The sequence below is a fragment of the Ammospiza caudacuta genome, chromosome 2 (genome assembly GCF_027887145.1).
Source record: "Ammospiza caudacuta isolate bAmmCau1 chromosome 2, bAmmCau1.pri, whole genome shotgun sequence".
Lineage (NCBI taxonomy): Eukaryota > Metazoa > Chordata > Aves > Passeriformes > Passerellidae > Ammospiza > Ammospiza caudacuta.
This window is the reverse complement of record NC_080594.1, coordinates 42,415,949-42,430,457: the sequence shown is the minus strand read 5'-3', so window position 1 is coordinate 42,430,457 and position 14,509 is coordinate 42,415,949. Positions and strand designations below refer to the sequence as shown.

Below are 14,509 nucleotides of genomic sequence, written 5' to 3'. Positions count from 1 at the left end.
TGGAGCAAACCTGGAACCTTTCTGACCTGCAGTAAAGTGCTTTTGCAGAAGGGAAGCCCTCCTTCTCCTCCTCTCCTCCTTCTCCCTCTCCTCCTTCTCCTCCTTCTCCTGCCTGGGGCTGGTGTTCAGAGTATCTGTATATGCAGGCAATAAAACGTAGCCAAAAATTAGATACAGCAAATGCAGCAAAATGTGATTCCAGTCACAGCAGAAGTGTTTCAGCAGTGGTGAGCTGCAACATTCAGTGCTGAATTGCTCAGGAAGGAGTTGCCAGCAGTTTGCTGCCACAAGGTGCAGCCCCATGGAGGGGGCTTAAGCTTCAGCCCAGAGCACCTCTGTCCTGCTGATTTATGTGCCCGAAAGCACCAGCAGGGCTGGGCTGGGGAGGTGCTGCTGCCTGAACACAGGCGTTTAATTTGCCTGGCAAAATTACCTAGCCACTCTCTCTAGGCTCCCTCTGCAATGCATGGAGAGAGGCAGAGACTCCACCAGAGGGTGGCATCTGCCCTGAATCATCTCCTGGGGGACACTGATCCACCTCACCCTCCACGTCAGGGGAAACGCGGCTGGGATGCAGCGTTCAGCTCGCAGAAGGTGAAACTGCGGCTCACATCTGCAATGCAGCAGTGATGCTGAAAATATCAGCTGAAAACGTGGTATTAGATTTAAGCTAACTCCTAGGCTTTTTCTTTCTGGTTTTTTGTTGTTGTTTTTTTTCTGATGAAAAAACAAAACAACAAAAATGAATTTTTTTGTGAAAAACAGGAACAGGAGCAGTTCCATTGGAGGCTTCATTACCAGCTCTAATTAGTGGATCTGAGGGCAAATCCCCACAACCACAGAGGTCCAAAGCCTCAGTGCTGTGCCCACACGGGCCCCAGCAGCGCTAGCAGGACATGTTGTGGGAATGTGCTCAATGGTGAACACCTGCACCTGTCCACAGCTGGAAATGGGGGATGGAGAAAGAATGAGATGCTGAATAAACTCCTCAGAGAAATAAAGAACAGGGACCAGGTTCCCAGATAGATCCTGCACCACCAAGCCTCCCTTGGGTTGGGAATGGGGGCATGATCTAAAGTATTACAGGATCAGGGAATGGACAAAATTATCCTTCATCACTGGAGCCTGAGCCTGTTCACTTGTCTTTGATCACACATGAAAGTTGATTGTAGCCAGGAGCAGATCGGTCTCTTCTCCCAGGTAGCAAGTGACAGGACAAGAGAAATGGCCCCAGGATGCACCAGGGGAAGTTTAGTTTGGAGATTAGGAAAAATTTCCTTACTGAAAGGATGATCAGGCATTGGAGCAGACTGCTTAGGGAATTGTGAATCACCACCTTGGAAGAATTCAAGGAACACATGGGTGTGGCACTTGGGGATGCAATTTAGGGGTGCATTTGGTAGTGCTGTGAAGGACTCGATGATCTTAGAGGTCTCTTCCAACCTTAATGATTGTGTCTGAGTACTCATCCTCAGCTGCTGTGGTGATGAGCCTCAGACTGGCACCCCTCTGACACCAAGGAAAGCCACTGTTACCATTCAAGCCTCTTCTGCAGCCATGGGCTCTGTGCCCTCACAGATCCCTGGGAAGGCAGCCCCTTGCCCTACATCAGACACTTGTCTCATTTTTGCAGGTGTAGTGGTGTTTTCAAGTGCAGGCTCTCACCTCCAGTGCAAAGGTGCCTGAGGGTGAGGGATGAACTCATCCAACCCACAAATGCACATGTTTTCCATGAACTCAAAAAAACTGGGCCAAGTTCTTTGGGAGCTGGATTTATGCCACACAGGTCAGGCCAAGCTGTGTGGTTGAGGTGCACACTGTGGTTAATCCCATCTGTTCCAACAGGGCCACACACAACCCCCACCACCCAAACGTGGCTGTGAGCACTGCAGGTCATGGCCAGCAGCACTCAGGAGGCATCAGGCCCTGATATTAGTCCTACCTCCATGGAAGGATTTATTAACCCCTGCCAAGGGGCTGTGGGAAAGACCATCCCACCTGTACCATCATCTGGGTGAGCCATGTCAATGGGCACCTCAAAGGTCTTCAAGGGTGATGGGACAAGCCCCATCAGCCCCCAACCCCAGCCAAGCTTCACTGGTCCCAGCTGAGGGGCCCAGGTGAAAGGCAGGTGACACATTTATACTGAACACAGGGACCCCCGTGCCTGCAGAGAAGAATTTTTAAATGGCTACATTAGATGGCATAAATCCAGAAAGTGATGTCACCATGAGCCTATTGTATCATCCCTCTGGAGCTGTTTCACTCACACCAGCAGCTGGTCGGTGTCAGACCAAGCAGAGACCATTTCTCAGCCCCTACTGCTCACTGTTTAGCTGCTGGCCTTTTGGTTTCACAGAGTCATGGAATGCTTGGCTTGGAGGGGACGTTTAAGGGCCACATAGCTCAACCTGGGACATCTTCAACCACATCAGGTTGCTCAGAGTCCCATCCAGCCTAACCTTGAATGTTTCCAGGGCTGTGGCACCTACTACCTCTCTGGAAAACGTGTACAAGGGGTTTACTCATTATAATTTGCCTTCATTTAAAAGGAAATTTCTTCCTTTTACTTAGTCTGATGTTCTTCTCCCATATATCCTCCCCTGCTCACCAGCACAGTCCTGCCCACCTGCTGCAGTTCCTGGCATTGGTCCATAACCATCTTCTACCAGCAGGTACTGGGGATTTGGAAAAGTCACACAGTGACATCTGCTCCAGATGTCCATTCTTCACCATGTTAAATTAGATTAAAACATCAACTTGTTAATAAAGATGATACTGCAGAAGAATTTGAAGCCTGTGCTTCAGTTTTGCAGGCAACTTTGCTGCTGCCTTAGTAGAAAATGGCTTCTACCTCCCAGGAACACTGTCACAATTTCAGTATTTTTGGAAAGGAGACAAGGTTTTTTCACCCTTACAAAATGGAATAAAATCACACATGTGCTAAGATGGGCCATGGCTGAAGGATATGCCTCTGAGACAGAAAGAGCCACGTTCACATGCCAAATTTGCTGTTAGGCAGCAGTGGGTGCTGAATGTCAGCATCCAAACTGCTAATCCAGACCCTGGGCTGCTCTTGGATGTCTCCTGTCCTTGTTCCAACCTGGACTTGAAAACTATTTTCCACTAAAAATGGTAAATTGCCATGAAAAGAACCCTGTATGATAAATCACCCCATTCTGACAGAATATAATTCCTTGGAGATTTTCCAACCAGCTGTAACACTAACACCACTGGAAAGTCTTTAGGCGTTTTTGCCTGGCTGGAAACACCAGTTGTGTGGAAATCAATAGCAGATGTTACCCAGTGTGAGATCCACCGAAGTGAGTCCAAGAGCCCAGGAGTCTGTGCAGCAAAGAGAAATCAGCCCATGCCAAACCCACAGTATTGCAACCTCACTAATACACACACACCCTGGACACACCTCACACTCCTTGCTCCCAGACAATTCCTCCTGGCCAAACGAGTTACACTGGTGTTTATTATCCAATACCTTTTCCATTTTCTGGCACTGGCTATGCTGGAGAGATAAACCTGTGAGCAAGCATGGCTCACTTCTCTGCTGAACAGGAGCTGCTCCCTGACCAAGGGAGGGACAGAGCTGCTGACGGAGCTCCATGCAAGATGAGCAGCTTCAAAACGTGCAGTGGTAGCAGAAGTGTGACCCAGAGGGCCCAAGGGGCTGTCCTGCAGGGCTACTGAGTCCCTCTGCCTTTTTGGGTGCCCAGCCCCAAGGTGGATGCAGCAGAGACAAGGGGCACCTCGAGGTGCAGAGACCCCTGTGCCAGAGCTCGGGGTGATCTGGTTAAGGCAGGGACACCTTCCACTAGACCCCCTTGATCAAAGCTCCATCCAACCTGCCAACTTGACCTTGATCATTTCCAGTGATGGGGCATCCACAGCTTCTCCAGGCAACCTGTACCAGTGCCTCACCAGTCCCTGCAGACTTGAGACAGATACACTCAGCTGCAGGGGTTCATCTGCCCAAAGAGAGGTACCTGCAAAACAGAGGTGCCAGCGTCTGGTTTACTCACCACAGGACCTCCATACCTTCAGTGGAATATAATTACCCCTGTTAGAGAAGGTAAGGAAGTTGTGACAAAGCCAGTCCAAGGACCAGCACTGCGCACGAGGGAGTTTTTCCCTGTGAGCTGAGAAGTGATTTCTGTATGAAACTGGCTACATGCTGCACTGCAGGTGCATCTCACTGCATCTCACAAGAATAAAACAATCCCCTCTTCTGGCACACACAGAGTCATACTGCCTGCAACACCTCAGCTTTTACCTACTTATTCTGCAGTTTAATTAATTGAGTGTTAAAGTGCTTTGAGAGAGAAAAGGTGTTCAAAATGCACAAAAGAGCCATTAATATCAGATTGCAAGCTGTTACAAGGAAAAACTGTGCTGCTGCTGTTTTCTTGATTAGTCAGGACACCCTAGGTTGTTATCTCATTTGCATTTCTATGACAGAAAATTATACCAGCCCCTCTTAGGAAAAGTCATTTTATTTTGTTGAAGCCATATTTTTCCAAGGATAGAGTAAAGCTCAGGAGCCATAAATCATGCCTAGATAAGAAGAATCTCAAACAGTGGTTTTTTTGCAGGATGTTGCTTGTTCTGTGATAATTGCTTGATGCTCAAGGCAGATTTCCCACTGCCTGCTCAGACACGCAGCACAGAAGAGAAATGCCCCATGCCAGTTACTGTTCTTACCATTTGAAATCTGAGCATGTTAAGACAATTTTTATAATACTGTTGCACCTCTGCCCAAATCCTATGGAGCTGGAGCGCCCTGGATTTCAAGGACTGTCTGCTTGCTGTCAGCAGCCATGGCTGCAGCAGAGACAAGCTGGCCTGAGCTAGGTGGGGTGGCAATGGTGGTGGCAAACTGACAGTGCAGACCTCCTGAGGTGCCTCAGCTCTGCTGCTTGTCAGCCCATGAGCCCCCATGTCACTGTGACTGCAGAGCTGCCCTGGTGGACCTGGGATGCAGGGGCTGCTGGGCTCAGGTGCAGGGAAGAGCCCCAGGAAGTGCACAGCTGGCTGCTGTGCAGTGCCATGCAGCTAAAATGGGTCAGAAAAAAGGTCACACAGAAGGTGCAAGACAGCTGTGGGGGGCAGCTCCCCCTTCTCCCCAGTGCTTGGGCTGCAGTTGAGAGCTGCCACCATCACACCTGCCTTCAGAAGCTGCTGGGGATCCTGTCACCCCACCCTAGCATCCCCTGGGGCCTGAGCTAGCTTCTTTCCTGCCTTCACAGCTGCCATGTAGCTGTTGAGGAGCACCAGGGTTAAGACAGGGTCTCATGAAGGAGTGGGAAATCAGCTCCACATCTGTCTTGACAGCAGACCAGGCATGTTTGAGTGAGCAGACATGCAAAGTTCAGTTTGGAGAGCATCCACTGGCTGCTCTCTGCCTGTTAGGAGCTATGACCTTGCACCCAACATACCTATATCAAAATGCCACTGACTTTACCCAACTGCAACCCATACTGGCACCCAAAAGCTGCTTTTCCTTCTGAACAAAGCCAGTTCTGCTGTCCCATCATGAACCAAATCTCCTTTTCCCTCTGAATCCATCCACGCCAGCTCAGCCTTGCTGCACGATGCAGAGAGGCAAAGCTGCCATGTTAGTAACAGAGCTCTCTTCAACCCAGGGCAGGCCACCACCAACACAGCACCACTGGGATGGCAGCACCTGCTTGCTCACTCCTGGGACTCATTATGGGATGCTACAGTAGATCAGGGTCCACACCAAGCTGGCACTGGAGGGAGAGACACAGATGGGTGTGAAAGGAAGGAACCATGCATGTAGGACTCCCAAACACTTCGTGGAGTCCCACCAAAGTAAATGCTGCTGAGACAGGAAGCCTCCCTCCTGCGGGCAACTGCACCAAGAGATCCAAAGCCCCTTGCTGAGCCCCAGGGAAGGGCAGCACTCCTGTGCCCTTCTCCAGCAGTGGTAGATGTCTCTGTGCCCCTCATCTGGCTGCAAACACTTAATGGTCCCCTGCAAAGCCCTGACATGTGCCCCAGCTCCAATTTCACAGATGTTGGGGGACATGACTCATGCTGGCAGAGGGAAGAAGGGGTGAAGAGTGAGCAGAGAGGATGTGCAGTGCAGAAGATCAGTTGGTTCTGCCTCTGACATTAAGGTGTCTCTTTGTGTGTGGATCTGCACCCAGCAAAACCAGCGCTGCAGCCCGGGATCCCTCCTGCCTCTCCTCCCACCTGATAGTCCATAGTCCCCTGTGTGCTCCAGGAGCAGTCAGCTCTCAAGGGAGACAAGGCAGTTTGCAAGAGATTTGAATCCAAAAGTGTGGCTCCCAGATCTGCTGGGCATTGGAGCAGACACGAGGGCTTCAGGGCTAAGGTATTTGTGGGTTTAGACCTTCAGAGAACACCACATCTTGAAGATTCAGGGCTCAGACCTTCAGTGGTCACCAGACTGCAAGGAAGGCTTGGAGGAAGACAACCTTGGTATTGGTATAGAGCTAAGGAAAAATGCTTTCCCACCATGCAAAAAAAAAAAAACAAAACAGGAAGTAGGTCTTTCCTTGCAGCAAGATCCATGCAATTTCAGATGTCTGGAAAGGCCTGAAGACTGTGAGATATACCCAGCTGCCTCCCCTCCACAAGTGGGACATCAGAGAAATGAGCAATGCAGTCAATAGCAGGACCTTGCCTCTATTTCACTCTGCTCCCTGCTGTTTCCCACCCCCAAGTCCTTGCACTCTTGCCTGCCTCTCCTTTCATCAAGTCCCAGTAACCCTCTGTAACTCATGTCCTCCCCTAACCACCACCACCTGCTCCTTGGAAGGGCTGCAGAGCTCACTGCCACTGCGTAAGTCATCATAGCCAGAAAGAAATTACCTCATACCACATTTAGTGTGCATTTCCCAGAGGAAGCCTCTTGACACCTGCAAATCACAGAAACTTAGTGGCCCGCACCGATAAAACCCGAACATTTGACAGCAGACAGAACTCTAGTTACAGTGGTGGCGGCCCCAAGCGACACCGCCTTGGCCTTCCTTGTAATTCCCCAGTCAGTTCATTATTATTAATGTCACTACAATAAATACCAGAATGAAATTGACAGCATTTGGCCACGTATCTTAAAGTATTGCCCCGCTCCTCCTTTATTCCATGTATCTGCAGCCTTGGTTCCTGTTCCTCTCAGTCGCCAGAAGAGCCTTTAGGCACAAACGGTTTGAGGATGTACCAAGCTAGGTAACAAAAGCCATGCAGAACCGTGGCCATGGCATCGATGACCAGCAAGAAGGTGCCCACGATCCCGGTGGTCATGTCCTGAAGGACAGAGGGAATGGCACAGATGGAGTGGTAAGGGAAAGCAGCAAGGTGAAGGATGAATTCCACGGGGATGCTCAGGATCCCGTAGGTGAGGGACATCGCATCTTGAACAATTTGCAGGAAGCCCAGGAAGATGTTGACGATGACTCTCCCAACATCATAGGGGATGCTGATGAGCACCATGCTGATGGCTTTAAGGTAGGACACCATCTCATTCCACAGGCTGCAGACTCCACCCAGAATTGTGCCAACAACTTGCTTTACAACAAGCCACAGAAAGTAAAACACAAATTTCACCAGTTCCACAAAGATGTAGATGAGGAGTTCCAGAAGTTTGATGAAAGGGGTAGCAATGATGCCAGCCACTGTTCTCACCAAGCCATTCTCTTTGGTCTCCTCATTGTTATTTGTTCCTACTTGCTCTCCAGAGCGGATCTGACTGACAGCTTGCAGTACTGCTTCTCTTTTCTCCTGGCTTTGTTTGCCTTTCCCACAGTTGCCCTTGAACAAGCGAGCTCCTGGGAGAAGCTGCTTCTCCAGCTCTCTCACCGTGAGGTCTGCCAAGCTGATTTCATCACTGGTTTTTTTCACTAGTCCCAAGGACCATCCCTCTGAAGCATCACAGCAGGCTGCCAGCCAGAGGCTCTCTGGCACTGACACCTTGCCTTTAACTTGGATACTGGAAGGAACTGCACCTGCAAGGAGGTATAGATGATCCATCTTGGAACAGTGAGGGATCAGAGCTTGCTCCACTACCTTCCCAATGTCTCTGTGCCAGCTTTTGCTCAGAGCTGGGCTCAGAGGGACGGCATTCGTGAGTGTGTAAGTGGCCACCTGGAAATCCTTCTCATTGAGCAAACTGGGATTGAGAAGACCTCTCTCGTAGCCAGAGCCCACGTAGTCTGAGGTCAGGGCTTGGTTTGCACCAAGGTTGGCCACAGTGCCACCAATATCAGCTTCACGCACCATTTCATGCAAGTCATTTTCTGGATCATCTATCTGAAAGAGTAGGGAGAAGCGTTACTGCATGCAATTCGCCTTCCTAGAAAACAACGTGTAAAATGAGCCCTGACATAGCACTACTAGTACATGCCATGCCTTGTATTATATCCTGCATCCTCTCATTACTTTCCTTGAAGTGCTTCAGAGGAGTGTATTCTCTACTCAGCTTCTCAGCCAAACACATTGGGTTAGGCTCCAAAGGATATTTGCAGCTCTCAGCCTGGTATATAGCATAGCACAGACTTCAAAGTCTCACCAGGCATCACATACCAGGCCTCTGACTTGTAATTTGTCCTAGAAGAGATTTTAAGACCAACAGATGGCTAGATTTAGGGTCATGTTTTCACCTCCTACTGTGGTTGTACCTGCAGTTCACTTAAGAACTTAACCATGGTTTAACTTAAGACTCTCTGAACTATCAAATCCAAGTCATGGGGAAAGAAAAACAAACAAACAAACAAAAAAACCAAACAAAAAACAAAACTCAAACAAGCCATGGTGCATAAGATGTCTAGAGAAGGCATTTACCTCTCACTGCTTATTGTGTAAGAAGCAAGAATGAAGCAAGTTCATGTCAGATGACCTGAACTACCCCACCTCGAACAGGAGACACAGCAGTGAGCTCCTAGGGCTGTTGCAGGGCTGGTCATCAGCAACCTGATCCTCATGTCATTAACAGTCTGAACCTCATCCCTAATGACCAGCTGGCACAACATGGGTGAGGGTACCATCACCCAAGGCCCTCGATGGAATCTGTGCTCCCTGCTTGTGTCTGCGGCTCCATGCAGTGCAGCCAGAGGTAGCAATTACTGCAGTGGGGATTTGTCCTGGAGCCACGCGCCAGGGAAGGGAGCGGGCAAGGGAGGTAAAGAGCAGTGGGAGAAGCACTAAATGCCAGGGTGTGTTCATGTCCTTCTCAGGTGACCACAGCTCTGTCTGATCCATAGTCATTCCTATTGACACTGCCTGCAGCCGCTCCAGAGGGCTGTGCCAAATTGTCATTTTGTTCCTCAAATTATTAGAGGGTGAACATGTTGCTAGAAGTTCAGGGGTGGCAGATGATCTCTGGCAGCCACTGCCTTCTGTAGTCTCTGTTTCAGAGGGTGTGGCCCTCAGGTTCCCCACACTGTGCTGGCCCAATTAAACCTTCTGCCTTTGCCCCTGGCCCATAAATTGTTTACTGCACTATATAATATGCACTTTGGAGACACTATGACAGACAGCTCATAGTCAACCTTGAATCACTGCCAGGTCATCCATCCTTGTCTCCTGACCACCCTGCAGTGCACTTGGACAGATACCCAACTATGTCCTTGCAACCTTACACAGAGTTTGCATCCTCTTAGTGGCACATCACCTCCTCACAGCTCTGCACAGGCCTGTCAGGGGGAAAGGGCCAGTGTCAGCAGCTGTCCATCACCCTCACCTGGGAGCTGAGCTCTGGCTGGCCTCCTGCACCAGCCAAACCCCTGCAGTCTAGGCACAGGGCTCCCTCTGCACCAAGCCTGGTCACAGTGCCAAGCCTGGCCATTGCAGAGGGCTGCATTGACCCCAAACAACAGGCTGCAGCTGGCTGATGAGGCCAGACATTTTGCATTCCACAAAATCGCTGTCTCTTCCTGCCCCCCCCCCCCCTTCCCATGCCATTCTCCCCTTCTGATGAGATGATGGTGTGCCATGGGACAAGGGATGCACCCAGTGTGTTTAATAGCACAGAAGAGGTGAGGGGGATTGGGCATAGATGTGAGGCTGTGTCCAGGATCTGTCCTCAGTGCTATGACCCTTTGGAGTTTGACATCCTCTCAGAGACACTCATCCCACCTCACTCCCATGGTGAATGCTGCCAATCTACAAGGACACGCAGACCTAAAATGGATCAGCTCTGCCTCCTGGCAGGAATTACCAACTTACACGAAGCAAAACAAACTCTCCCTATGAGCTGCTGCATGCAAACCTTGAGGATCCTATCAAGAAAATATGTCCCTGGTTACCTGTCCAGTTGCAGGCCTTTGCACCTACCACCAAGATTGTTTGGATGCAATTAAAAAAGAATATGACAAAAATGCAACTGTGTGCTGCTCATGTGTCAGGCTCTGACATCACCTAATTATGCTTATAATAACTCCTATTATGGTTTGTCATAACTAATGTGCACCTGAGGTTTCCATGCCTCCTCCAGCTCAATCCCAAAGGCAGGCTGTCTCAGCACTGCATCTAATCTGCATTGCAAGATACCTTTCCTCCCTGCTTCAAAAAGCTTCTGGCTTGTGTCACCCCAAAACATACCTGTGTTCATGGAGTCAGCCATGAAGCCACCTGTCCAAACAACCTGGAAGAGCTCAGGGCAAAACCCAAGCAGACAGATAAACTCCCTGTCATAGAATGGGGGTTTAAAAATTAATGTGCCTGCAGCCTGTATGGAAGTTAGCACATAACAATATTGATGTGTGTCACTAAGTGGAGGGTGCAGTTTGACAGAAGGGACAGAGGCAGAGGGGGATTAGAAGTATGGCACCACACAGTTATTAGGGCAGGCAGCTTCCACTGAGTTTGGTCATGTAACAAGGCAGGACGCTGCCACCCCCCACCTTCCCCACCCTGCTATGTAGGATCCCTGAACTTCAGCTTCCCTCTCCCACCACCACTTCCTCAGGCACCTTTGCACCTTTATTGAAGTGGAAATGTTGAATCCAATCTTAGTTGGGATTCATACCTCAGAGAAGAGGCACACTGCACCTTACACTGAAGTTTCTGCAGTAGGACATTCACCAGTGGCTCTAGAAGTGCCTGTTCTCTTGACTCTCTACTAAGAAAGATTGCAGGAGCAGCTCAGAGCTAGCTGCACTAGAGCTGGGCAAGAATCCCACCTTGGTTGTCTGCCTGGTGGTGGCCATTAACCAAATGAAAACACAAGGTAATTCATCCAGCCCCTCATAAATTAGGATGGAAAAAGCAACTCCGGAGTTTTCCAGCTCTCTCTAAGCTACAGAAAGAATCAAACAGAGATTTTCAGACAACCAAAATGGAGTGAGGTAAAAGACACCTTAGTGATTTGCTCACAACCCCTAGGAAATCTGTGGCAGAGCATGTTTTCAGACCTGTGCCCGGAGGAGTCCCATCAGTACCCTGCTCATCAGCCTACCCTTCCTGCTCTCTAATTTTTCACTAATTGCTGAATTAATTCATTGTTTCCAGCTGCCAATCTGCGGTGGGTGGCACTGACATTCCTCACACTTCTCACCCAATTACTGCCTCTGTGCTACATTTGGCATTTGTTTCTCTTGCAGACATTCCTGAGGAGGGAGTGAGATGGTGCCCTCACCGCTTACATCATTATCCCAAAAAACGCATATGACAACTCTGAGGCCCTCACTGGAGTGCTGAGAGTGTTTTTATAGTGATTTCTTTCCGTTTGCTGTGTGTCTGCATCTCCATGAGCAAGCACATGCCACTGTGCAGCAGAGGCAGCCCCTACCCAGCCATGCCTGTCTTGGCAAGGAAATTACCCAGGAAATTGGTGATAGGAGCTCACTGGGCCATGCTGCAGAGCAGGTGCTGCTAAGGGACATCTGCATTTCAGTTCTGGATGAAGGAGACCCATTAGTGTTGACTATGAACTACAGTCAACCTGTGAGGCTGCTCTGGAGAAGCCAGACCAAATAAAGGCAGCACCTGCCCTATTATTTCTGAGGCTGCAGAAGGTTTTGGTGACAGGACACACAAGGTTTGGGACTCTGAAGTGCTGGCAGGAGCCAAGACAAGATGAGGGGTCAAAAAGGATGGAGTAGGAAGGGCAGAGAAGCAGCTCAAGGGAGGTCCAGGGGGACCAAAGTTACAGGGTGATGGGGGGAGCTGGCCACTGCTCCATGGCAGGAGCAGCTCCTGAGCCTACCCAGGTGGACTGGGAGAGCTGGACCACAAGAAGCAGGAGCAGATATGGGGGCTAGAGGTGATGAAGAGTGTCACTGGCCAAGGCAAATGGGAAAGGATCTCATCTCTGCTGCTTTACCTTGCTGCCTCCATGGCACTGCCCAAGGATTCTGCCAGCCTAGGTCCCCTTTGCACTTTAAAAATCTGCCACCCTTCCACAACTCAGTAAGGACAGATTCTGCAAAAAGTTTCCTCTGTTTGAAAAGGGCAAGCTCCCAAAGCTTACCTGTGAAGTGGAAGGAGCTCAGATCAAAACGCCCTTAGAAACTCCTGCAACTCAAAACCCAGCCCAGAGAGCCAGAAGACAGTCCAGGCTAAGATAACCACTTAATATCTCCTGTCTTCAATGCCTGTGGCCTTGTGGCCTTAGTTTCTCATCCCCACACATGAGAGAAATAAGCACAACATTCTCCTGACAGAGGGGTGAGCTGCCACTGGATAGTGGCAACATCCAGTAGCTGAGGGCCACACTCCCAACACACTGCTCTGACTCTGCAGCCACTCCTGCCCTAACAAAGCGCATTGCACACTGATAATCTCTCCTGAGCTCAACAGATGGGGTAGCCTGATGTTGCAGCAATATTCGTCATTATCACTGCTGAAAAATCTAAAACATTATGGGGAGGGGGCGAGAAGAGCTAAAGTTTTCTTACAGCACCACCAGTTTTTAAAGGATTTCCATTAAATTGAACAGCCTGAAGGCCTTGCTTAAACATGCCAAGTGACAGGGCAGACAAAAATCATTGAGGCTCTGGAAAAATTAATTTTATACTTCATATTTCTGACCTGACTGTAACCTGCACGCCCCACAACACAGCAACTCATTTTCCTACCTCAGTCTGCAACACTGGGACACACTGAAAAGCTGCAGCATCAACTTGGTGAACCACAAATGGATGCTTTATCTCTGCTCAGTGAAGCTAAAGAGCCCCTATCAACACTGTGATCATACTGGCAGCAGAACAAACTTGAATTTGACACTGCAATGTTTAACCCACCAGCAGCTCCCTGCCCACAAGAGCTGGCTGGGCAGGACAAACACATCACGGGTGTCAGAGAGGGCTTTCCTCTCCCCTGGCACTGCACTTTCATGCAGCAGCCTCTCCGTTTTCATTACAAGCTCCCTGGGACAAGAAACTATTTGTTTGCTCAGTTCCAAGCGCAAAAATAAGTTCTGCTCATGCTAAATTCACACCAACACAAGTTCAACAAGCAGAGCTCCTGCCTCCTCTGCCAAATTCTAGCCCCGCTTCACCCCAGAGGAAACGTTCTCCAGGAAGAGTCGCTTTTCAGCAAAGGAAAAGCTGCCTTACCTGCGGTTCAACCAGCCAGTTCTCCTTCCCACTTTGAGCTGACTTTGTAAACTTAAAAGCCGAATAAAGAGGGATTTTGTCCTTAGTACTGTAGAGGGTTGCAAAGCGTGGCTCTTTGTTGTACTGCTGACAGATTTTCACATGGAACTGCTCCGTAAATCCTTCGGGTGGGACTTGTCCAGCGAAGAACACGTTACACTCGGCAAAACCAGCTTCATCCTTCCTAACAACTCTGCCCTGGGAAAAGCCTGGGAAAAGCGAGATGCAAAGCAAGAACGCAATTGACGTCTTCATGGTGCAGTCCCTGGAGCCGAGGGGAGCGCCGTGTGCCTCCGCGGGGTACGGCCAGGGCCCTGCGCGCAGAGTCCATGCAGCAGCGCGGCCGGGGAGCGTCTGCAGCCGGGGTGTGCGGGGAATGCAATCCGAAACCGCGGCCGGTGCCCGGGGCGGCAGCGCGTTCTGCGGGCGGCGCGTTGGACACGGAACGTGCGCGAGGCGCTCCGACACACGCCGCGCACGCACGGACGGACGGACGGACGGACGGGCGGACGGGCGGACGGACGGAGGGCGCTGCCCGCGGGACGGGATGCCCAGCAACCCGCGATCGCCGGCGCTGCTCCCGGGCAACGGGAGCGGCAGCAGGGACGGCCGTGGCAGCGGCAGGGCTGGGGCCGAGCAGCAGCGCCGGCTGTCCGGGCTGGGGGTGTGGTGTGCTGCATTGCAGCAGTCTCCGCCAGGAATTTTGGCTGACACAGCCAGAAATGTTCCTGAGGCTGTCAGAGGGGATGCTGCAAAGTCAGATTCCACCACCCCAAAGAAGGTATTAGCCGTCCTCTCCGGCTGTGAGGCTGGCCAAAGGAGAGGGAGAGATAGAAGAGAGGTGGCAACATTGGAGCTGCTGGGAGCCCCCTTTGTCCCTTTTTGGGGTGTCTGTCATCACTATTGCTGCCAGCCAA

At 50.4% G+C, this 14,509-nt stretch overlaps 1 protein-coding gene across 1 annotated transcript; it reads right to left on the bottom strand.

The window, feature by feature from the left end:
• Positions 1 to 5,548: 5,548 nt before the first annotated feature.
• On the bottom strand, positions 5,549 to 13,985 carry ENDOD1 (endonuclease domain containing 1). The gene is made up of 2 exons (XM_058800008.1): positions 13,554 to 13,985; positions 5,549 to 8,307 (listed from the first exon to the last, which is right to left on the bottom strand). Exons 1-2 carry the CDS (start codon positions 13,845 to 13,847, stop codon positions 7,174 to 7,176), a joined length of 1,428 nt encoding a protein of 475 aa, XP_058655991.1. The 5' UTR covers positions 13,848 to 13,985; the 3' UTR covers positions 5,549 to 7,173.
• Positions 13,986 to 14,509: the final 524 nt, after the last annotated feature.

Bases quoted from the DNA above. Each gene is read 5' to 3' on its own strand.
- ENDOD1 (XM_058800008.1), bottom strand. From the start codon at position 13,847: ATGAAGACGTCAATTGCGTTCTTGCTTTGCATCTCGCTTTTCCCAGGC. The intron at 8,308-13,553 runs GTAAGGCAGCTT...CTACTCTTTCAG, and splicing joins ACTGGCTGGTTGAACCGCAG to ATAGATGATCCAGAAAATGA.